At 44.3% G+C, this 24,747-nt stretch overlaps 1 protein-coding gene and 1 long non-coding RNA gene across 5 annotated transcripts in view; one reads left to right on the top strand and one right to left on the bottom strand.

Annotated features, from left to right (window-relative positions):
• Nucleotides 1-39: 39 nt before the first annotated feature.
• The window catches only part of LOC132591642 (uncharacterized), a 44,393-nt gene continuing 19,685 nt past the window's right edge, over nt 40-24,747 (bottom strand). Inside the window, exons 1-4 of one of the 4 annotated variants that reach the window (XM_060271008.2) lie at nt 15,571-15,741; nt 6,618-6,744; nt 6,331-6,390; nt 40-5,217 (exon numbers count right to left, since the gene is read on the bottom strand). In XM_060271008.2, the coding sequence (XP_060126991.2) occupies nt 3,377-5,217; nt 6,331-6,390; nt 6,618-6,717 (2,001 nt within the window). In that variant the 5' untranslated portion in view covers nt 6,718-6,744; nt 15,571-15,741 and the 3' untranslated portion in view covers nt 40-3,376. Of the gene's footprint in view, nt 5,218-6,330; nt 6,391-6,617; nt 6,745-15,570; nt 15,742-21,382; nt 23,298-24,369; nt 24,557-24,747 lie in introns of those variants that run through there. The other 3 variants (XM_088662712.1, XM_088662711.1, XM_088662710.1) reach the window with 3 other exon arrangements.
• On the top strand, nt 15,735-18,101 carry LOC148687026 (uncharacterized). Its single transcript, XR_015948316.1, has 2 exons — nt 15,735-15,850; nt 17,750-18,101. It is a non-coding gene; the product is annotated as an uncharacterized LOC148687026 (long non-coding RNA).

The raw sequence follows: 24,747 nt of genomic DNA, 5'->3' as shown, positions 1-24,747 counted from the left end.
AAGTAGCTTACAGCAAAAAAACAAAAAGCCTAATAACTCTTCTGGTTAACTGAATAATTATTTTAATAAATATTTAAATGGAGAGCATATTTTACATTCTGATGTTCATGCAAACATGGTTCCACTCCAACCTCACTTATTCCCTACTTCCACCTCAGGAGTTATTTATACAGAAATCTCCTGAACAGAAGTCTCTCAGTTTACATATATAGGGAGGGATCACTCTGTCTGGCTTATTGCACCCTCATAACACCCTATATCTTTTGCAGTGTCCTATTTTCGGTGCTTCATTTTTAAAGCATAAATAGTGCCAGTACTCACCATGTACTCACCATGAAATTGTTACAGTAAGTGTCATACTTTGAACAGATTGGGGAAAAGAGGTTCCAGGACTGTGTACCATTGAGTAACCCTGGAAAAAGGACCCCTTCTTCTTCTTTTATGATCTGTACTAGCAAATGGGGTGGTGATGGGTAATAAGCAAATCCAAACAGCATTTTGAGTTCTGAGATCCCATCCAGGGGAAGGGAAATGTTCACATGCCTTACAGCTGTGATAACTTCTCTCTAAGAGTCTTACTTTTTTCATGCTATTTCCATAGTTCCCTCAACCATTCCACATGCAAGATTCAGTCTAGTTCTGCTGTGGCAACGTGCTCAGGGAAGCTATTTTGAGAGTGAAAATGTTAAGCAAGGAAGCCAGAGGAGCGGGTATAAATCTAGGCCAAGCCCCCATATCCCGTAAATACACTCAGAAACCCACTACCCAGAGACACACAGAGATAGGCTGATAAGGATTACCAAATAAGGACATGGTCTGAAGCTCAACATAAAAAAAAAAACCAAGATCATGGCCACTAGTCCCATCACTTCCTGGCAAATAGAAGGGGAAGAAATGGAGGCAGTGAGAGATTTTACTTTCTTGGGCTCCTTGATCACTGCAGATGGTGACAGCAGTCACGAAATTAAAAGACGTCTGCTTCTTGGGAGAAAAGCAATGACAAACCTAGACAGCATCTTAAAAAGCAGAGACATCACCTTGCCTACAAAGGTCCATGTTATGTATTAACTGCAGTACTCCTTCTGGCCACCATGGCTGCAGTTCTTACCCTGCCCACTGTGGCTGCAGTTCTCACTCAGGTCCACAACATGCAAATGAAGGATTGAGAGTGCTGTTCACGGATTGGGTAGCTAGGGGAAGTTTGTTACTGTTGCAAGTTACTGACTACTATATAAGCCAGTTGGCTAAGCTACTGTTCTGTCTGGACTCAGAGCTAGAATAAAGAGCTGGTTGTTTTGAGAGCTGTGTCTTCATCCTTCTTACCCACTATTCTACAGTCCGTATAGTTAAAACGATGGTTTTCCCAATAGTGATGTATGGAAGTGAGAGCTGGACCAAAAAGAAGGCTGATCGCCGAAGAATTGATGCTTTTGAATTATGGTGCTGGAGGAGACTCTTGAGAGTCCCATGGACTGCAAGAAGATCAAACCTATCCATTCTGAAGGAAATCAGCCCTGAGTGCTCACTGGAAGGACAGATCGTGAAGCTGAGGCTCCAATACTTTGGCCACCTCATGAGAAGAGAAGACTCCCTGGAAAAGACCCTGATGTTGGGAAAGATTGAGGGCACTAGGAGAAGGGGACGACAGAGGACGAAATGGTTGGACAGTGCTCTCGAAGCTACGAACATGAGTTTGACCAAACTGCGGGAGGCAGTAGAAGACAGGAGTCCCTGGCGTGCTATGGTCCATGGGGTCACGAAGAGTCGGACACGACTAAGCGACTAAACAACAACAACAACATTGTATCTATCAGAGAATGTCTAATGCTGTAACTTTTGATTGGATAAAGACCTGATTCAAGAATCAGGTCGTGAAGTGAGTCACAAAGACTCCCCCCCCATTCTAATGAAACAACAGTCTCCTTTTAACAACAACAACAACAACAACAACAACAACAAGGCGGCTAACATCAGGTATAAAAACAATTGATGAAAATACAAATTACAAACAGGATTAAAGTACACCTTAAAATGCAGCCTCATTTCAGTAGAAGCCCAGATCAAAAACTGTTTGGGGGGAGAAAACGTCAAATCTTCACCAAGGCCAACTATCCACACTGGTCCTATGTGTGCCAGAAAAAAAGCCAGGGAAGTCCCCAAATAGGGGATCAATGAGAGAAGGAAAAGGAAAGGGGGAGGGGATCAGGCTGATTCCAAGCCAAAGGCCAGGAGGAACAACTCTGTCTTACAGGCCCTGTGGAAAAAAATCAGATCCCGCAAGGACCTGGTCTCATGAGTCAGAGCGTTCCACGAGGCCAGAGCCAGTGCTGAAAAGGCCCTGGCGGTTTTAAGCACCCTGACAGTTATTTACTGTTCCCCCACCATTGCAGCCCAATATTTTGGCAGTAAAGAGGGGAGGTGAAAACTCAACAGATTCATCACACACCTTGAGCATTCCACATTCACTCTCCCCCTGTTTATCTAGCAACAACTTGCAACTTATTTTGTACATTTAATACATATATGTGTGTATACAAATTTAAGTACAAGCACCAGAACATCACATGGGTTCCATGCATTTAAAATTTACTTCCCCCTTTATGAGTTTCTTGATGTGAAGTAAAGGGTGAACCTTGAGTGGAACACAGCACACATTTATATGGCTTTTCACCAGTGTGAATTCACTCATCCTATATAATAAAGTCCCTGTGTCTCTGCGTCCAGATTCCGTGTGTCCCGTTTTCCACGCTAATGCGCATGTGCCCCAGGGACACAGGGATTGGACGCAGAGACAATATCTCGGTCGCGCACCCAGGACACTGTCATGCGGCGCTGGAGGCTGTTCTAGCGGGCCGCTCCCAGCTCTAGCCTCCATGGGCACCTAGAGGATCCCCGCCCCCTCCCGCCGCCGCCACCCCAGCTTCGGCCCCGCAACAGCCATGGGCACCCCCGGAGCCACCTTCGTCACCAGCCTCCATTGTTCTGGCGAAGGAAGGAGGCGGAGGCGGTAACAGCAGCAGCGGGAGCAGCCAGGGCCGAGCGTGCCTCACCTCCCTTGCCTCTGCCCGTCCTGAGCTCCTCGCCCTCAGGGGGCCGGCCTCAGCTGTGGGGCATGACGGGAGAGCGAGTTTGTTTACCTGCATTCCTGGTGCGCCCCGCGGCCGAGCGCAGAGAGAGAGGGAAGGCCGCGGCCCCGCTGCTCCTCTCACATATCCTCTAGCGCCCGTTTTCTAAACGGGCTGAACGACACTAGTGAATATATATTTTTTAAAATAATTTTTTACTATTTTCTCCATAACAATATCTTCAACCATACAATTAATATATGCTCATGAATATTAAGGTCTCCACTCCTCTGAAGCTCTTTCCTCATTCCCTACATCTGTGGCTTTCTCGCTGTGTGAGTTAGCTGATGTTTCCTAAGGTCTCCACTATGACTGAAGCTCTTACCACATTCAATACAATTAAACAGTTTCTCCCCCGTGTGAGTTCGTTGGTGTTTTCTAAGGGCATCACAACGACTGAAGCTCTTTCCACATTCAATACATTTAAATGGTTTCTCCCCCGTGTGAGTTCGTTGGTGTATTCTAAAGTACCCACTATAACTGAAATTCTTTCCACATTCAATACATTTAAATGGTTTCTCCCCCGTGTGAGTTCGTTGATGTTTTCTAAGGTCTCCACTTTGACTGAAGCTCTTTCCACATTCAATACAATTAAACGGTTTCTCCCCTGTGTGAGTTCGTTCGTGCATTCTAAGGGTTGAACTACGAGCAAAGCTGTTTCCACATTCAATACATTTAAACGGTTTCTCCCCCGTGTGAGTTCGTTGATGTTTTCTAAGGGCATCACAACGACTGAAGCTCTTTCCACATTCAATACATTTAAATGGTTTCTCCCCCGTGTGAGTTTGTTGATGTTTTCTAAGGTCTCCACATTGACTGAAGCTCTTTCCACATTCAATACAATTAAACGGTTTCTCCCCCGTGTGAGTTCGTTGGTGTATTCTAAGGGCTCCACTACGACTGAAGTTCTTTCCACATTCAATGCAATTAAACCGTTTCTCCCCCGTGTGAGTTCGTTGGTGTATTCTAAGGGCTCCACTTTGAGTGAATCTATTTCCACATTCAATACAATTAAACGGTTTCTCCCCCGTGTGAGTTCGTTCGTGCATTCTAAGGGTTGAACTATGACCAAAGCTCTTTCCACATTCAATACATTTATACGGTTTCTCCCCCGTGTGAGTTCGTTGGTGTATTCTAATGTATTCCCTGTGACTGAAGCTCTTTCCACATTCAATACATTTAAATGGTTTCTCCCCTGCGTGAGTTCGTTGATGTATCCTAAGGCCTCCACTATAACTGAAGCTCTTATCACATTCAATACATTTAAACGGTTTCTCCCCCGTGTGAGTACGTTCGTGCATTCTAAGGGTTGAACTATGACCAAAGCTCTTTCCACATTCAATACATTTAAACAGCTTCTCCCCTGTGTGAGTTCGTTGATGTATCCTAAGGACACCACTACAACTGAAGCTCTTTCCACATTCAATACATATAAACGGTTTCTCCCCTGTGTGAGTTCGTTGATGTATTATAAGGTCTCTATTTTGACTGAAGCTCTTTCCACATTCAATACATTTAAACGGCTTCTCCCCTGTGTGAGTTCGTTGATGACTTCTAAGGTCTTGACTACAACCGAAGCTCTTTCCACATTCAATACATTTAAACGGTTTCTCCCCTGTGTGAGTTCGTTGATGTATCCTAAGGCCTCCACTATAACTGAAGCTCTTACCACATTCAATACATTTAAACGGTTTCTCCCCCGTGTGAATTCGTTGATGTATTCTAAGGTCTCCACTATAACTGAAGCTCTTTCCACATTTAATGCATTTAAACGGCTTCTCTCCTGTGTGAGTTCGTTGATGTATTCTAAGGTCTCCACTATAACTGAAGCTCTTTCCACATTTAATACATTTAAACGGCTTCTCCCCTGTGTGAGTTCGTTGATGTCTTTTAAGGCCTCCACTATAACTGAAGCTCTTTCCACATTCAATACATTCAAATGGTTTCTCCCTTGTGTGAGTTCGTTGATGTCTTCGAAGTGTTCCACTACGACTGAAGCACATTCCACATTCCCTGCATTTAAACTGTTTCTTTGTTCTTCCCAATGAATTCACAGATGACTCCTTAGAATCCTGATCGTCATCTTCCTCACCTGTTTGGGAGCGGGGGTGGGGGGGAGGGACAGAATCCTGTTAAGAGTTTCAAGAAAGACAACAAAGGAACTGAACACACGTCATCCCCATGTGCACCTTCTCTTATTTTAACACCTCCACTGTCCCCTTTATGTTCCAAATTTTAATGGCAAGAGAAACCCATGATCACTCCATTCACACTTAAGAAAGAACTATCATTTTATAACAGAGATCTACGATGGAACCGTCTTATAAAACACGTCTCTGTCTTTTTCGTTTTCAAGTGAGGAAATGATCTGAGGCTCCAGTAGCAGTCTCTCCTATGAGTAAGAAGTAAAACTGAAGTGTTCTTATGCCACATGTAACTGTAAAAATATTGCAATATATTAGAACCTAAGAAGAGTCTGCTGAATTGGGCAAAGGCCCACCCAGTCCAGCATCCTGTTTTCACAGCGGCCAAGCAGATACTGGGGGAAACCAGCAATCAAGACTTCAGCAAAAGAGCCTTCTGCCCTCCTGTGCTTTCCAGAAACTATTATTAAGAAGCATTATTGCCTAGAACCGTGAGGGCAGAGCACAGACATCAGTCTAATACTTTTTTTCAAGCTATCCAAGTTGCTGGTCGTCACTGTCTCTTGTCCTTTTCTTTATTCATCTTTTGCAGCCCTTAAAAGCTCATAAATGTATTATGGCCTATGCTTTTGTGGGCTGCAGTCTGACAAAGTGGAGTCTTTGACCCTGCGAGTCTCTGTTGGCTTTGTGCACTCATTTTGAAATTTGTAACAAGGTTTTCCACAGTATCTCCATGTAAGTTTATGGATGGGCAGAATTACAGGGGCACTATGATTTTTATCCCACTCACCCACTTTCACACACAACCCGTATGTAAGTTTGGCAGGTTTATACAATTCGCATATAATTCTGGCCCAATCCTATGTGTAGAGCCTCCTGCCCCAGGAATTGTGTATCATGATAACGGGTCCTTTGTCCTTAAGCCCAGTAAACTGGGGTGGTGCATGCATTTACTGTACATTTATGCTGATGGAATGTATCACTCTGACCCTGTTCAGAAAAAAATAAAAGTAACAGAAACTATTTAAATATATGAATTAAAAAATGACAGAAAGAATTACCATAGCCCAATACACCCATTTTTCTGGATTGGTGTGCAACATCATTATCATCAATTAATCCTGCAATGGAAAAAACACCAGAGATTTAAAAGCCTGGAGAAGGAAAATCTGCCCCGACTACTTTATGAAAGGGATTCAAGAAAGAAAGAGGTGCTTTGGAAAAGGCCTCACCCCTTCCTTCTTCCTGCCTGGACCTCCATGCCTTTAGTCTCCTCTCCATCTTTCCCACTTTCTCCCTCCGCCACCCACCCATCCCTGTCCCCCATCTCCTCTCCCTTGGAACTCACCAGATTTCTCCAAGGGTCCTGGGAGGGGATGCTCAGAGGTTGTGGGGAGGAATGCAGGAGACAGCTTGACCAGGTCAAATGGCCATCTTCCTCCTTCCATGCTGACCAAGTTTGCAGGTTCAGCTTCCTGGGAGGGAAGAAGAAGCCAAGGGAGTCCCAGAAACCTCTGCAGGGATTCTCCTGCCCAAGACATTCTGATGCCCCTGTAGAAGACCCTATTGGGCACCACCTTCCCAAGAGCCCCCACCCATTTTCAAAAACCATTGACAATTCCTCCCATCTGCCTGTCTCACCTCCCTTCCTACGGCTGGCATGGTATACACAGTAGTGGCCTGAAATTAAATCCCATGGAACTTTAGACTTAATCTTTAAAGGACTGCTCTGAATACATGGGTGGCCCTTGAATGGAGAAGAAAGCATCTTGCTTGCATCTGGAGTCTGCACCCCCTGGGAGAGATGGTAGATCCACCCACTCCTCCTCTGCCCTCGCTGCCTCCTCCTCTGTCCACCAGCTCTCCTCCTCCTGCCCTGCAAACACCCTTTGCTTAGGGGAGAGAGGTGGAAAGAGCCTTCAAACCCATCCATTTCCTCCTCTGTTGCCTTTTCTTGCAGCAGCCCAGTGAGAGGGGAAGGAGCTGCAGTGCCTGGTCCACTTCAGTTGCACACAAGGTTTGCTGGGATTGTGAATGAACAAGACCTCTGCCATCCATGTGGTGGGAGTGGGGTGAGTTAAAAGTAGTTTTTAGAGGAGGAAAACAGGGGGGGAATATTGCTAGGTAGGGGCAATGGGAGTTGTATTTCAACAAATTCTGGGGACCCACAGGTTGAGAATGGCTGATACGGCATGTAAGGTGGGGTTTACCCGCCCACCCCCAATACTTTATTCAAGTTGGAAGAGGGGGGGAGGGAAGGAAGGAAGGGAGAGGTCACATTTGTGAGTGCCTGTGGGTGAGGCTGTGAGGAGGAGGAGACGTCGTTACAGGAGCCGCGTAAGCGGCTCTCTCTGCTTGCTTTACAGAGAGGCGGGAAGAGGGGCAGACGGGAACACCACCGCTTTTTGAAACATCACTGTGCCTTTCAAAGCTACAGCCCCCCTTTTTTCCTTATTCACTTCCTTGTAGCCTTGCAGAGCCACCTCAGCCAAATGGAACCCTCTGCACGCCTCATTAAACCGCCAATAGAACTCCTATTTAGAACTCCTTTATATAGAACATTAAACCGCCAATAGAACTCCTTTATAGCTGGACTATAAAGAAGGCTGATCGCCGAAGAATTGATGCTTTTGAATTATGGTGCTGGAGGAGACTCTTGAGAGTCCCATGGACTGCAAGAAGATCAAACCTATCCATTCTGAAGGAAATCAGCCCTGAGTGCTCACTGGAAGGACAGGTCGTGAAGCTGGGGCTCCAATACTTTGGCCACCTCATGAGAAGAGAAGACTCCCTGGAAAAGACCCTGATGTTGGGAAAGATTGAGGGCACAAGGAGAAGGGGACGACAGAAGACGAGATGGTTGGACAGTGTTCTCGAAGCTACGAACATGAGTTTGACCAAACTGCGGGAGGCAGTGGAAGACAGGAGTGCCTGGCGTGCTATGGTCCATGGGGTCACGAAGAGTCCGACACAACTAAACGACTAAACAACAACAAAGAACTCCTAATGTGATTACTGCATGCCTCATTAACAACTGATAACATTCCTGCTGAAGAACAATAGGGTAAAGCGGTGAGCTGTCAAATCTTGCCTGAAAGGGGATACAAACTATCGATCTGAAAATAAATAAAACTCTGAACCTCAAGGAAAACATGTTATGCTTGGGTTATAAACTGTGTGCATTTTTGTCTTGATTCTTGGACACTGTGTCTCTGAAATGTATCTCTTCATTCCACTGTTTTACGGTAACTTCTGTATCCCAGAGTATGTGATGCTGTTTCTTTTGTATCCTTCTCTGTATAGCCACCCACTGTTCTTCTCCATCGTCTGTCATGTGAGTAAGAACCCTGTTGTGAACAGTTCTCAATCATAATAAAAAACTGATCAGGCTTAACTTTGCTTTTCATTAGAACTCTGCACTTAGCCGACACTCATGATGCACAGAGTTTCTTTAAAGCCACAGCCAGGGGGAAAGGGGAGGCAGTTGAGCAGCTTGGCAGCGGTATCCATGACTGAGCAGCCCTTTTTTGGATCCACCCTGCTCACCCCGAAAAGGGGGAGGCGCTAGAAAAGGTGCCCTAAACATAGTCTGCCGCCCTTTCCCCCCCTGACTGGATTACTGTGCCCAGTGGGGTCACCACCTAGCGGTCGTAAAAGACAATTGAACTTTGGAACATGGAATATACCGTGTTTCCCCCTTTTTAAGACACCGTCTTATTACTTTTTTTCTCAAAAAACCACAGGGTGGCTTATTTTTGGTGGGATGTCTAACTGGTATTTTTATTACGAGTCTGAGGGAAGGGAGGTGTGTGCGTCCCTGGTGCAGCCCTCTCTCCCCGGCCCTGGGATGTTCGCGAAGGGCTGCTCTCTCTCTCCTCCAAGGTGGGGACTCACTTAATAGCAATCTGCTACACTGGAGCTTCTTAAATCTAAACCAGTATAATGGAATCTATCTGTGTGATACAGTCCTAGGTAAAGGTAAAGGTAAAGGGACCCCTGACCATTAGGTCCAGTCGTGACCGACTCTGGGGTTGCGCGCTCATCTCGCATTATTGGCCGAGGGAGCCGGCGTACAGCTTCCAGGTCATGTGGCCAGCATGACAAAGCCGCTTCTGGCAAACCAGAGCAGCAAATGGAAACACCGTTTACCTTCCCGCTGTAGCGGAACCTATTTATCTACTTGCATTTTGATGTGCTTTCGAACTGCTAGGTTGGCAGGAGCTGGGACCAAGCAACGGGAGCTCACCCCGTCACAGGGATTTGAACCGCTGACCTTCTGATCAGCAAGCCCTAGGCTCAGTGGTTTAACCCACAGTGCCACCTGGGTCCCTTTTGATACAGTCCTAGCAGTAGCCTATACATAAAGCAAGCAAGGATCTCTACCAGCTAGCTGCCCAAGACTTAAGTTCCAACAGTCTGAAGTTCCAACAATGTAGCACTTTGTAGTGCTATCACTGATAGCAAAGAAGCTACCTTTTTTAAAAAAATAATTTTTATTAATTTTTAGAAAAAGAAAACACATACAAAATATACAACATAAACTCTGTCCCTTCATTTTCCCTCCACCCACAAGCCCACCTCTGCCACCAGTGAGACCCATGGGTATTGGGGAACAAAGGGGTCCATTTTAAGCTGGGTTTGACCTCCCCCCTCCTTCCTCCCCCCTCATCCCCCCCCTGCCACTGAGAGGACAAAGGCGGAGGATCTCTGGGGATTGGCTTATCCCCCAGCTATTTCTTCACTGTACTGGAAAAAAGAAAAACAAGGAAAAAAGGGGGGGAAAGCAAAAATATAAAAGGGGGGGGGGGAAGGAAAGAAAAAAAAAGGAAAAAGGAAAAATATTAATGGCTTCCACGACTCTCCTCCTCCTGGATTTCCCAACCTCTTTACATAGTTATGGCGGGTTTTCTAATCCAATTCAGAATCTTATTCTTATAATATTAACACAATCCTCCTCCTTCTTCATGCTGTCCCCCTCTGAGCCCCCCCCCCTGCCACTGGGGTAGCCCGAGGAGTCCAGCAGTCAAAAGGTTCCATTTTTGTGTCTGGGTTTCCCTCCACCCTTCCCTCTCCCCTCAAGGCACCCCCTGCCACTGGGTACCAAGAGTAAGAAGGGGGAGACAGGCAGTTTTCCACCCAAACACCTCCTGATCACCAAAATTATTCAAAAACAAACTCTAAGCATATTTCCTCAGCCATTCTTTTTACTCCCTCCAGAAAGCTCTTAACCTTAAACTATAAAAATCTCTCCTCCCCCCCCCCCAATGTCCCTCCTCCCAATTGGATCAGCATATCCTTTAGCAGGCCAAGATTCCGACACCGTTGTTCATAAACCAAAAAAAGTACCTTAAACTAAAATTTTTACCCCACACCAATTCTTTCCCACATCCACTTCCAGACCTCTGCTCCTCCCTCTTTCTGCCTTTCCCTCCCTTCAATAACACCATTCAACATTTCAGTCTCTCCAGGATTTTCACTTCCATCAATCTTCTCTTCACTTTGCTTCTCCTTGTCGGCCTCATCTCTTTGTTCTGATCTTTGTTTTTCATCATCCAACACATATTTTTTATGGTCTGAATCAGTCTCCAAATTGTCCTCAAATTGTTGCTCCTCACACACAATCTCATAATCAAAATTGTCCTCTAAAACTTGCTCTTGCACCTCATTCTCCTTTTCTGTTGGATTGAAGCATTGCCTTTCCTTGTAGATATCTTCCCATGTTTGTAAATAGCCCAGCACAGCCTCCTGGAAAGCTCAAGAGAATTTTGTTTTCATAGTTCACTTGACCACAGGCAGACCAGAGATAAGGGCAGAAGGGTACTGGAAAATTCCTCTCTACCACGTTGTCGGCTCCATCTTGGCTGTTCTTATCCTTTGTCTTTAACCTCATCAGATTTCAAATTTACAGTCCACTTAAATCCTTTTAAAACCTTTTGAATCAATTTTTCCAATTCACAGGAATAAAATCGTCTTTCTTAGTCCTTTAACAATTTGACAGCTTTTGACAGCTGTCAAAGCGTCCTCCCCCTTGTTGCTGCTGAACCTCAAGGGGCAACGACACCGGGGGCTGGGGAGGTTTGGAAAAGTCTTTCTTTCTCTCGGGTCCGCAATCTTGAAAGAAGTTTTCCCTTTTCGGCTTGGGAATATTTAATGCGCCTCCCGATTGTCCATTTGGAAGAGATCGGCTTCCGTTACTTTAGAATCTCTTCCTATCTTCAAATTTAAAATTTTTAAGATCCGAATGGAGATTTGACTTACTTTGAAGAAGTCTTTTATTTCCTTGGAAGAATCCGCCGCTTGCAGGCTGAGGACTCGGAGCTTCACTTCAAGGAGGTAAGATGAAACCCAAAAATGGCTCCCGCGACTCCACTCCGCTGGCTCTCGATTGCTCTACTGAGCTCTCGGGCAGCAGAGGATTCGCGTCCGGAGCAAACAGCTGGGCACTATGTCACCGGGACTCTCTACCCGGTGTTTTTTCGGGGAGTCCGCTCGCTCTGCGGACTTCCCCCCCCTCCACGAAGCAAAGAAGCTACCTGCTGAGAACAAAGAAGCCAGCTAAGCAGCAATTAAGATTGCTGACTTGGTAAATGGTAGCAATTGAGAAGCAATTGAACCAGCGAGGTGAGGAAGCACGTGTTGTTAGGCCCGGCAGTTTAACTTTTGTGTAGAGCAGCGTTTAGCAGCTCCGTTTAGCAGCTCGCAAACAGCGAAGGAAAAAGTCCTTAATAAAAAAAAAAGTCCCCAAGGCAAGGGCTGCGATCCAAACTACTTGCAATTCCTTAAAGGGGCAGCTCCACAGACAACCAAGCAGCATAAGGTAGAAAGAAAACTGCAGCAGGCTTTTTAAAAGGCTGCCTTATGCCTTCGGTAAAAGCAAGGAGACAACAATCAGACACGGGAGATTCCCGTTAAGAGGAAATCAACGTGCATTGAATGGAAGGGAATTTAGGGAAAGGTGGGGGGAAGCGAGAGGTGGGCTGTGTGTGTGTGTGTGTGAGAGAGAGAGAGAGAGAGATGAAGGGGGGGGAGAGACAGACGCGTGCACGGAGGTCTCTCCCTAAAAGGGAAAACAGCCTTTGCATTCTTCAATCGCCCCTCTTCCTCGTGCCTTCATCTCCTCCCCACCCCACTTTTCTCCCCTTCACCAAGTAGAGCTTACACAGCTTGGCTAAAAAAATATTTTTGGATCCTTTTATTTAAAAAAATGCTCTCAGAAACGGGGAAGGGAAATCACGAGGCTTCGGCAGCCAGCAGTTACGGCTGTTCGGTGCATTTTTACAAGCTTTTAAAGGAAATACGTGTCTGTGGAGCGACAGCAAAATGGGGAGAGATTTTTAAGGGGGGAGTTGGCTGGCGGGAGGGGGGTTATTGCTAGTGGGTGAAGGGTCTATCAGTATGTCTTATTTTCGGGGTATGGCTTGTATCGCGCAATTGCTTAGAAATCCTGCTATGGCTTATATTATGCCTACGTCTTAAAAAAGGGAAAAGACGGTACGAACTTTGTCAGATAACACAGACAGAGAGCGTCCTGAATGCAGAACTGCCATCATTGCAAGACAGTGGCGATGTTTTAACATCGATATCGCAGTGCTCCAAGAGACTCGAAGAGCAGGCGAGGGACTACTGAAGGAAGAAAAAGGAGGCTACACTTTCTTCTGGAAAGGTCTATCTGAACAAGAACATCGAATACATGGGGTAGGCTTCTCTATCAAAAACAACCTTGTGAAGCTCCTGTCAGAAGTCCCTACTGGCATTAATGAGCGACTCTCAACCCTTTGAATAAAGCTCTCCCAAAGAGAAATAAAAAGCTGTTGGAGAATAAGACCCCATGGTGGATATCACCCGTAGAGGTATTAACAGTTAGAAAGACAAATATGGAGGGGAGGAGGGCCACCTATGAGGAAATATTGAGGAAAGTTGATGGAGTGTGGAAATTAAAGCCACATGAAGAAATAAAAACATGTTTGACAGGATGGCTTCAGTATCACCAGGTAAACGATGTATTCTTAAGTGATAGAAAAATAGGTTTTGAGGATAAAAAGTCCAGATTTCAGAAAGAAGTGTTGGAAGGCAAAGTGAAATTGTTGTCAAAAATTTATAATCTGTTGTTAGAGTGGTTTACGAAAGATGAATTGACAAAAGATGTGATGATAAAATGGGCAAAAGATTTTGGGCATAATATTGAATATGATGCGTGGTTGAAATTGTGGAATGAAACTATGAAATTTACTGCATGTACCGCCTTGAAAGAAAACATAATGAAAATGATGTATAGATGGTATTTGACTCCAGTAAAATTAGCTAAAATGTATAGAATGAGTGGTAAAACGTGCTGGAAATGTCAAGAGAAAGATGGAGAATTTTATCATATGTGGTGGGCGTGCGAGAAAATCAAAAGATTTTGGGAAATAATATATAATGAATTGAAAAAGATGTTTAAGTATACGTTCCCTAAAAAACCTGAGGCTTTTTTATTGGGACTAATGGGAGAGGAAATAGCAAAAGGGGATCAGAGATTATTTATGTATGCTACAACTGCTGCTAGGACTTTAGTAGCCCAAAAGTGGAAAACACAGGAGATACCGACGATTGAGGAGTGGCAGACGAAAATGATGGACTACGCAGAATTAGCAAATATGACTTATGGAATGAGAGACCAAGGAGAGACAAAGTACCAACGAGAATAGAGTAAATTCATTGACTATATGGAGAGGAACTGTAAGAGTCTGAAGACACTTGCGGGACTGAGAAAAATCCTACGAACTGAGTTTAAAATGGACAATAAAAGAAACTGCGGGATAAGAGTGACCAATAAAACCGAATGACGGGAGGGAGGGAAGTCACAACTCGGCAGAGAGATTGAAATTGAGATGAGGAGATATAAGTAGGATTGAAATTGTGATTTGTGTTGTTTTTGTTGTTTTTGTTTGTGTATTTGGAAAATTGAATAAAAATATTTTTTTAAAAAAAGAATAAAGCTCTCCAAAAACCAACAGGCTACTATTACCTTGTTTCTCCTTTTTTTTAAGACACCGACTTATAACTTTTTAAAATAATAATAATAATAATAATAATAATAATAATAAACGGTGCCTTATTTTCAGTGGGGTGTCTCCCAGCAGATGTCAAGGCAATAAGCAACTATTTTACTTTTAGAAGACAACTGAAAGCGGCCCTGTTTAGGGAAGTTTTTAATGTTTGATGCTGTACTGTTTTTAATATTCGGTTGGAAGCCACGCAGAGTGGCTGGGGAAGCCCAGTCAGATGGGCGGGGTATAAATAATATATTATTATCATTATTATTATTATTATTATAGCGGAGGTTTGACAGCCTTCTGACAGGAATGCTTTGATGGTGTTTCCTGCTTGGCAGGGGGTTGGACTGGATGGCCCTTGTGGTCTCTTCCAACTCTATGATTCTAATAATAAGAAAGGATTTAGTTATACCATATCTACATTCCAAAGAGATATAATAGAAGATAATAAATAATTATTAAAGAAAACTTATAACCTATTGTTGGAATGGGAGATTAAAGATGAGGAGGTGAAATCGGTAATGATTAAATGGGCACAAGTTATAGGACATAACATACATATGGAAGATTGGGAAAAGCTATGGAAAAATAATTTAAAATTTATGGATTGTATATTGCTGCAAGAGAATTACAGCGGTACCTTGGTTTACAAACAGCCTAGTTTATGACCATTTGGGATTACGACCAACTCAAACCCGGAAATGAGTGCTTCGGGCTGCGGGGTTTTTTTTTGGATTGTGAACGTACTCCGTTCGCGGGTGCACTTCCGTTTTGAGTGCCACACTTCCGTTGTCCGGCAGCAGAGAAGGGGCTGCTCATCTGAGTCCTCCCGATCGTAATTAAGCTGTTTTTATTCCCACCTCTGCCCTTGCGCCGCTCATTTGAGTCTGCGGGAGGCTTGGGTAATTACGATTGGGGGGGGGGAACCAGATGAGCAGCTCAAAGGCAGAAAAGGAGGGGGAAAGGCTGAATTATTATTATGGCGAGCCTGGTCTGCAATACCCAACCCTCTCCCCTTTTCCGCCTTCTTCCTTGCAACTTCCTTTGCACCAGATCATGCAGGAGGAAACTTCTCTCTTCCACAGCGGGACCCCCACCCTTCAAGGCCCCATTTAAAAAAAAAAAGCTCCCTTTCCTCCATTCTCTTATTCTCCCCGCCCGGAACTTGTGCAGGCCGCCTCTCCCCGTCCCGGGGTTTCCCATCCTGGACCCCCACCGCCTTGCAAAACTCCTTCCCTCTTTCCCCGCCACTGGCTTTGCACTCACCCGAAATCCTGGCGACGGTGGCAGCGACTCTGGGCAGCGGGGGCGGGAATGGGAGCCCCCGCGTGGGAGGTAGGCAGGGACCCCGCTTAATTAGGAGGCTGAATTCGGAAGCAGCCGCCTCCTCTGCATCTACACGAAGCAGCCCCGCTGCCCGCCCCCTTCCCTCCCTGTGGAGGCGGGGCTTCTCGATACTGACTTGGGAAAGGGGGCGCGGCTTAAGCAGAACAGCTGACCCGCCCCCTCTGCCATCGTGCATTGCCCTTGTCCTGCAAGGAATCGGGTGAGTGCAAAGCGCCGGGTGTGGGTGTGTGTGCAATACAATGCAATACCCATCGAATTGGGGTTCGGGGTGTAGAGAGAGCAGGCAGGGAAGCTGCGGGTCAAATGTGGGGGTGTTGCAGCTGATTCATCCTCGTTGCAAAGAAGAGACAGTGGGCTCTCCTGAAGGTGTTTTCTCTCTCTCTCTCTCTCTCACACACACACACACGTCTGCATGGACAAACAGATCACACGAAGACCCCTCTGGTTTGATCAAGCCCATCTAGTCCCGCACCCTTTTAGAATCGTAGAGATGGAAGGGTACCCTGAGAGTCATCTAGTCCAACCCCCTGCAATGCAGGAATCTCAGCACTGTCTCCTCACGATGGCCAAGCCTGGGAGAATTGGAGCCCAAGAGCATCTCTCCCCTCCAGCGGCTTCTGGCAACTGCTATTAAATTAGGCATAATCATCTGGCTGGGTTTCCCCAGCCTCTTGGGAGGCTCCCAACAGCATATTTTTTAAAAACCAATGAAACATCAAACATTAAAAGCTTCTCCATACAGGACTGCCTTCAGATGTCTTCTAAAAGTCAGATAGATGTTTATTTTCTTGACATCTGACGGGAGGGCATTCCACAGGGCGGCACCACTACCGAGAAGGCCCTCTGCCTGGTTTCCTGTCACTTACTTGATATATAGAGCATGTATCCTAAATTTAGTTACAGGTAGGTAGCCGTGTTGGTCTGAGTCGAAACAAAATAAAAAAATTCCTTCAGTAACACCTTAAAGACCAACTAAGTTTTTATTTTGGTATGAGCTTTCGTGTGCATGCACACAAAATAAAATCTTAGTTGGTCTTTAAGGTGCTACTGAAGGAATCTTTTTATTTTATCCTAAATTTGTCAGCTTTTCTCAAAGAAGTAGGATCAGGAAGTTCTTAATGTTTGATGTCTTATTATGATTTTATATTTTGCTGGAAGCCGCCCAAAGTGGCTGGGGAATTATTATCAGTGGCAGAGCTTCATGCTCTGGTACCGGGGGGGGGGGCTGTCCCCGGGGGCGGGGCATGCATTTTGGGGCGGAACACATTTCGGGGCAGGGCATGCGTTTTGGATACTGACAAGCTGGAACATGTCCAGAAGATTGCAACCAAAATGGTCAAAGGCCCGGAAACGATGCCTTGTGAGGAACGTCTTAGGGAGCTGGCCATGTTTAGCCTGGAGAAGAGAAGGTTAAGGGGTGATATGATAGCCATGTTCAAATATATTAAAGGATGCCATATAGAGGAGGGAGAAAGGTTGTTTTTTGCTGCTCCAGAAAAGTGGACACAAGAGCCATGAATTCAAACTACAAGAAAGAAGATTCCACCTAAACATTAGGAAGAACTTCCTGACAGTAAGAGCTGTTCGGCAGTGGAATTTTCTGCCAAGGAGTGTGGTGGAGTCTCCTTCTTTGGAGGTCTTTAAGCGGAGGCTTGACAGCCATCTGTCAGGAATGCTTTGATGGTGTTTCCTGCTTGGCAGGGGGTTGGACTGGATGGCCCTGGTGGTCTCTTCCAACTCTATGATTCTAAGCGCCATCTTGTTTCTTCTTTTATCTTTATCAAGTCTAAGTAAAACTGCACAGTTGAATACTTAATTATAAATAGAAGTCCATCTGTACTCCGTTGTTGTTGTTGTTGTTGTTGTTGTTTTAAAAAAGGTTTGTTAATGAGGCTTGGCATAGAAAAACAATTGTAGGTATAGAGAAGAAAAAAGAACGTACTAATCACCTCCGTAAATCCAAACACCATGATGAGAATCTATTTGAAGTCCAAGCTTAAACACCAAGCACTATGCAATTCTGTAGATTTTTTTCTCAGTCTTCTTCGGTGCAGACTATGTCTGTTTATTGTCCAAATCTAATTATTTTACCAAACAGATTCCAGCTTGTGAGAGTGAATTTGGAGTGTGCCAGCCATGCTGTACTCTGGGACCCAGTGTCCTGCCGCTTGCACCTTGATGCCAGCTGACAATCTTGGACGATCTGCGGGTCTACAAGACAGTCCTCCGCCACCCTGGGGAGTCTGCCAGGGCTAATTACCCCCATATCAACCCTGAATTACCGGCACAGCTGAGGTCTGATTGTGTGGGAGTCAGTCATTTCTCAGCGCCGGAAACAGGAAGCCCCAAAATATAGAAAGTAGCTTACAGCAAAAAAAAAAAAAAAAGCCTAATAACTCTTTTGGGTAACTGAATAAATTATTTTATTAAATATTCAAATGGAGAACATATTTTACATTCTCGTGTTCATGTAAACATGGTTCTACTCCAACCTCACATAATCCCAATTTCCACCTCAGCAAAGAGTTATTTATACAGAAATCTTCCGGACAGAAGTATCTCTATTTACATTATAGGGAGGGATCGCTCTCTGTCTGGTTTATTGCACCCTCATAACACCCTATGTCTTTTGCAGTGTCCTGTAATGTATTCTCCTCACAGAAACACACAAACAGTAAAGAGTGACATGAAGCAGCAGCAAGACAGACTCACTGTCAAAGAATACCTCCCATACGACCACTCCCATCAATTTTTGGGGAGAATCATGTACTTTAAATGTCTGCCGAATGTATGCTACGGATGTCAAAACAATACTCTTCGTGGGAAGTACTGAGAAAAAGTCGTGGGCAATTTGATTATTATTTTCATAGAACCATAGAATCATAGAGTTGGAAGAGACCACAAGGGCCATCCAGTCCAACCCCCTGCCAAGCAGGAAACACCATCAAAGCATTCTTGACATATGCCTGTCAAGCCTCTGCTTAAAGACCTCCAAAGAAGGAGACTCCACCACACTCCTTGGTAGCAAATTCCACTGCCGAACAGCTCTTACTGTCAGGAAGTTCTTCCTAATGTTTAGGTGGAATCTTCTTTCTTGAAGTTTGAATCCATTGCTCCGTGTCCGCTTCTCTGGAGCAGCAGGAAACAATCTTTCTCCCTCCTCCATATGACATCCTTTCATATATTTGAAATATATTTCATATATTTTATTTTTTTACTGAGAAAAAGTCGTGGGCAATTTGGTTTTTATTTTTATTTTATTAATCTTTATTAATTTAGGTTTTAAAAATTGTATACACAACATACATAGGCATAGGAATAAAGAAGAGGGAAAAAGAAAAAAGAACATAATAAAAACCAAATACATAACTGCCCAAACTCTTATGGCTGGTCATGCAACAAGAAACATCCACTCCCGGATTCTGCGAGTGACTGAAAAGTCGTGTTTTCTGCTATCTCTGCACTGTAAATACTATGCACAATAAAACTCTTAAAGACAGAGCGGACTTGGCGTCTTTACTCAAGAGTAGCCGCAACAGCACTATTACAATAGCATTATACATTTCTTCCATACATTTATCATATCATGTTCTCACTTATGTTCCTAGAAATATAAACTCGCTGAAGATGAAAAGAAAAAAAGAAAAAAGTTAGAAATGTTTCTAAAAATAACCTTGAATAGAACTTCCAATTCTTCTCATTTACTATATCTATACCTCAGTCATACCTCAGTTTAAGTACGCTTTGGTTTGAGTACTTTCAGTTTAAGTACTCTGTGGACCTGTCTGGAACGGATTAATCCACTTTCCATTACTTTCAAAGGGAAAGTTCACTTCAGGTTAAGTACAGACTTCCAGAACCAATTGTGTACTTAAATTGAGGTACCACTGTATTACATTTGATTAACTTCATTCATCTGAACAAGTTTTCATTTTCCTTTTTCGCTATGCAAGAATCAGTCTAGTTCTTCTGTGCCAATGTGCTCAGGGAAGCCATTCTGAGAGTTAAAATGTTAAGCAAGAAAGCCATTTTGTTGATCTAGGCCAAGCCCCCATATCCAGTAAATGAACTCAGATACCCACTACCCAGAGAGAAACACAGAGATAGACTGATAAGGATTACCAAATAAGTACATGGAAGGGTAATGTCCAACTCCTCATGCGACCCTCGTACCTACGGGACCGCCTCTCCTGGTATGCCCCGCGGAGGACCTTAAGGTCCACAAACAACAATATTCTGGAGATCCCGAGCCATAAGGTGGCTAGATTGGCCTCTACTAGGGCCAGGGCCTTTCCAGTATTGGCCCCAACCTGGTGGAACGCTCTTTCACAGGAGACCAGGGCCCTGCGGGATTTGTCATCTTTCCGCAGGGCCTGCAAAACAGAGCTGTTCCGCCTGGCTTTTGGGCTGGACTTAAGTCTGACCCCTATGTTTTCCTCCCTCATGGCTTGGATTTACGGACTACTTAAAATGAGGCTGCATTTTAAATTTTAATATTGTATTTTAATCTGCATTTTAATTAATTGCTTTTTATGTTTTATTGTAATTTTATTGGTGTTAGCCACCCTGAGCCCGGTTTTGACTGGGGAAGGCGGGGTATAAATAAAAATTCTTATTCTTATTCTTATGCCTTGTCTCTAGGCAGAATCTATTGTATCTATTAGAGAATGTGTAATGCTGTAACTTTTGACTGGATAAATACCTGATTCAAGAATCAGGTCGCGAAGACTCCCCTCCCCCCGCCCACTCTCATGAAACAACAGCCTCCTAATAATAATAATCTTTAATAATAATAAACTTTATTTATACCCCGCCCTCCCCGGAGAAGACCGGGCTCAGGGCGGCTAACATCAGGTATAAAAACAATGGATTAAAATACAATTTACAAATAGGATCAAAGTACAACTTAAAATACAGCCTCATTTCAGTAGAAGCCCAGATCAAAAACTGTTTGGAGGGGAGAAAAGGTCAAATCTTCACCAAGGCCAACTATCCAGACTGGTCCTATGTGGGCCAGAAAAAAACCAGGGAAGTCCCCAAATAGGGGATCCATGATAGAAGGAAAAGGAAAGAGGGGGTGGGGATCAGGCTGATTCCAAGCCAAAGGCCAGGCGGAACGACTCTGTCTTACAGACCCTGCGGAAAGAAATCAGATCCCGCAGGGCCCTGGTCTCATGAGACAGAGCGTTCCATGAGGCCGGAGCCAGTGTTGAAAAAGCCCTGGCCCTGGCAGTTTTAAGCACCCTGACAGTTATTTACTGTTCCCCCACCATTGCAGCCCATCATTTTGGCAGTGAAGAGCGGAGGTCAAAACTCAACAGATTCATCGCACACCTTGAGCATTCCAGATTCACTCTCCCCCTGTTTATCTAGTAACAACTTGCAACTTATTTTCTACATTTAGTATATGTGGCCTTAATTACTTTAATACATATATGTAGGTATACAAATTTAAATACAAACACCAGAACATGACACGGGTTCCAGGCATTTGAAATTAACTTTCCCCTTTATGAGTTTCTTAATGTGAATTAAGAGTGAACCATGGCTTTTCACCTGTGTAAATTCACTCATGAATATATATTTTTAAAAAATAACGATTATTTTATTCATAACAATATTTTCAACCATACAATTAACATACGTTCATGAATATTAAGGTCTCCACTCCCTCTGAAGCTCTTTCCACATTCCCTACATCCGTGGCTTTTTCCCTGTGGGAGTTATAAATGGATTCTCCCCCATGTGAGTTCGTTGATGTCTTCTAAGGCCTCCACTATGACTGAAGCTCTTTCCACATTCAATACATTTAAACGGTTTCTCCCCTGTGTGAGTTCGTTGATGTCTTCTAAGGCCTCCACTATGACTGAAGCTCTTTCCACATTCAATACATTTATACGGTTTCTCCCCTGTGTGAGTTCGTTGATGTCTTCTAAGGACTCCACTACGACTGAAGCTCTTTCCACATTCAATACATTTAAACAGCTTCTCCCCTGTGTGAGTTTGTTGATGACTTCTAAGGCCTCCACTATGACTGAAGCTCTTTCCACATTCAATACATTTAAACGGCTTCTCCCCTGTGTGAGTTCGTTGATGACTTCTAAGGCCTGCACTATGACTGAAGCTCTTTCCACATTCAATACATTTAAACGGCTTCTCCCCTGTGTGAGTTCGTTGATGTCTTCTAAGGTCTCCACTACGACTGAAGCTCTTTCCACATTCAATACATTTAAACAGCTTCTCCCCTGTGTGAGTTCGTTGATGTATCCTAAGGCCTCCACTGTAACTGAAGCTCTTACCACATTCAATACATTTAAACGGTTTCTCCCCCGTGTGAGTTCGTTGATGTATTCTAAGGTCTTGACTATGACCGAAGCTCTTTCCACATTCAATACATTTAAACGGTTTCTCCCCCGTGTGAGTTCGTTGATGACTTCTAAGGCCTCCACTATGACTGAAGCTCTTTCCACATTCAATACATTTAAACAGCTTCTCCCCTGTGTGAGTTTGTTGATGTATCCTAAGGCCTCCACTATAACTGAAGCTCTTACCACATTCAATACATTTAAACGGTTTATCCCCCGTGTGAGTTCGTTGGTGTATTCTAAGCTCTTCACTACGACCGAAGCTCTTTCCACATTCAATACATTTAAACGGTTTCTCCCCTGTGTGAGTTCGTTGATGCATTATAAGGTCTCTATTTTGACTGAAGCTCTTTCCACATTCAATACATTTAAACGGCTTCTCCCCTGTGTGAGTTCGTTGATGTATCCTAAGGACTCCACTATAACTGAAGCTCTTACCACATTCAATACATTTAAACGGCTTCTCCCCTGTGTGAGTTCGTTGATGTATTATAAGGTCTCTATTTTGACTGAAGCTCTTTCCACATTCAATACATTTAAATGGTTTCTCCCCTGTGTGAGTTCGTTGATGTATCCTAAGGACTTCACTATAACTGAAGCTCTTACCACATTCAATACATTTAAACGGCTTCTCCCCTGTGTGAGTTCGTTGATGTCTTTTAAGGGTTTCACTTTGACTGAAGCTCTTTCCACATTCAATACATTTAAACGGCTTCTCCCCTGTGTGAGTTCGTTGGTGTATTCCAAGATTTCCACTTTGACTGAAGTTCCTTCCACATTCAATACATTTAAACCGTTTCTCCCCCGTGTGAGTTTGTTGGTGTATTCTAAGTGTTCCACTACTACTGAAGCTCTTTCCACATTCAATACATTTAAACGGCTTCTCCCCTGTGTGAGTTCGTTGATGTATTCTAAGATTTCCACTTTGACTGAAGTTCTTTCCACATTCAATGCAATTAAACCGTTTCTCCCCCGTGTGAGTTTGTTGGTGTATTCTAAGTGTTCCACTACTACTGAAGCTCTTTCCACATTCAATACATTTAAACGGCTTCTCCCCGGTGTGAGTTCGTTGATGTGTTTTAAGGCCTCCACTATAACTGAAGCTCTTTCCACATTCAATACATTCAAATGGTTTCTCCCCTGTGTGAGTTCGTTGATGTCTTCGAAGTGTTCCACTACGACTGAAGCACATTCCACATTCCCTGCATTTAAACTGTTTCTTTGTTCTTCCCAATGAATTCACAGATGATTCCGTAGAATCCTGATCCTCATCTTCCTCACCTGTTTGGGAGCGGGGGGGGGGAGGACAGAATCCTGTTAAGACTTTCAAGAAAGACAATTTAACACCCTTCCCATTCTCCACTGTCCTCTCAATGATCTGAGGCTCCAGTAGCAGTCTCTCCTATGAGTAAGAAGTAAAACTGAAGTGTTCTTATGCCACATGTATGTGTAAAAATGTTGCAATATATTAGAACCTAAGAAGAGACTGCTGGATTGGGCAAAGGCCCATCTAGTCCAGCATCATGTTCTCACAGTGGCCGAGCAGATGCATGGGGGAAACCAGCAAGCAAGATTTCAGCACAAGAGCCCTCTGCCCTCCTGTGCTTTCCAGAAACTATTATTAAGAAGCATTCTTGCCTAGGACCATGGGGGCAGAGCACAGACATCAGTCTAATCCTTTTTTGTGCTTTGTGCACTCATTTTGAAATTTGTACCAATGTTTTCCACAGTATCTCCATGTAAGCTTATGGATGGGCAGAATTACAGGGGCTCTATAATTTTTATCCCACTCACCCACAACCCCAGTCTGTAAGATTGGCAGGTTTACACAATTTGCATATAATACTGGCCCAATCCTATGTGTAGAGCCTCCTGCCACAGGAATTGTGTATCACGATAACGGGTCCTTTGTCCCTTAAGCCCAACAAACTAGGGAGCTGCATGCATCTACTATATTTTTATGCTAGTGGAATGTATCACTCTGACCCTGGCTATAAAAAATAAAAGTAATAGAAACTATGTCAATATATGAATAATAAATAATGACAGGAAGCATTTCCATAGCCCCCTTCACCCATTTTTCTGGATTGGTGTGCAACATCATTATCAACACTTAATCTTGCAGTGGAATTAACACCAGAGATTTAAAAGCCTGGAGGAGCAAAATCTGCCCCGACTCCTTTATGAAAGGGATTCAAGGAAGAAAGAGCTGCTTTGGAGAAGGCCTGACCCCTTCCTTCTTCCTGCCAGGACCTCCCTGCTTTTGGTCTCCTCTCCATCTTCCCCTCTTTCTCCCTCTGCCATCCATCCATCCATCCATCCCTGTCCCCATCTCCTCTCCCTTGGAGCTCACCAGATCTCTCCGAGGGTCCTGGGAGGGATTGCTCAGAGGTTGTGGGAAGGGATGCGGGAGACAGCCTGACCAGGTCAACCGTCCATCTTCCTCCTTCCATCCTGACCAGATTTGCAGGTTCAGTCTCAGCCAGGTTTGCAGGTTCAACTTCCTGAGGAGTGCAGAAGCTAGAGCAAATAGTAGCTTCCTGGTAGGGAGGAAGAAGGCAAGGGAGTCTCAGAAACCTCTGCAGGGATTCTCCTGCCCAAGACATTCAGATTCCCCAGCAGAAGCCCCTATTGGGGACTCCCTTCCCAAGAACCCCCACCCATTTTCAAAGGCTGGCCTGATATGCATAGTAGTGGCCTAAGAGTAGATCCCATGGAACTTTAGACTTAG

The sequence above is a fragment of the Zootoca vivipara genome, chromosome 2, assembly GCF_965207765.1.
Source record: "Zootoca vivipara chromosome 2, rZooViv2.hap1.1, whole genome shotgun sequence".
Lineage (NCBI taxonomy): Eukaryota > Metazoa > Chordata > Lepidosauria > Squamata > Lacertidae > Zootoca > Zootoca vivipara.
Note: the sequence above shows the minus strand (reverse complement) of the source record. Positions and strands in the feature narration are given on the sequence as shown.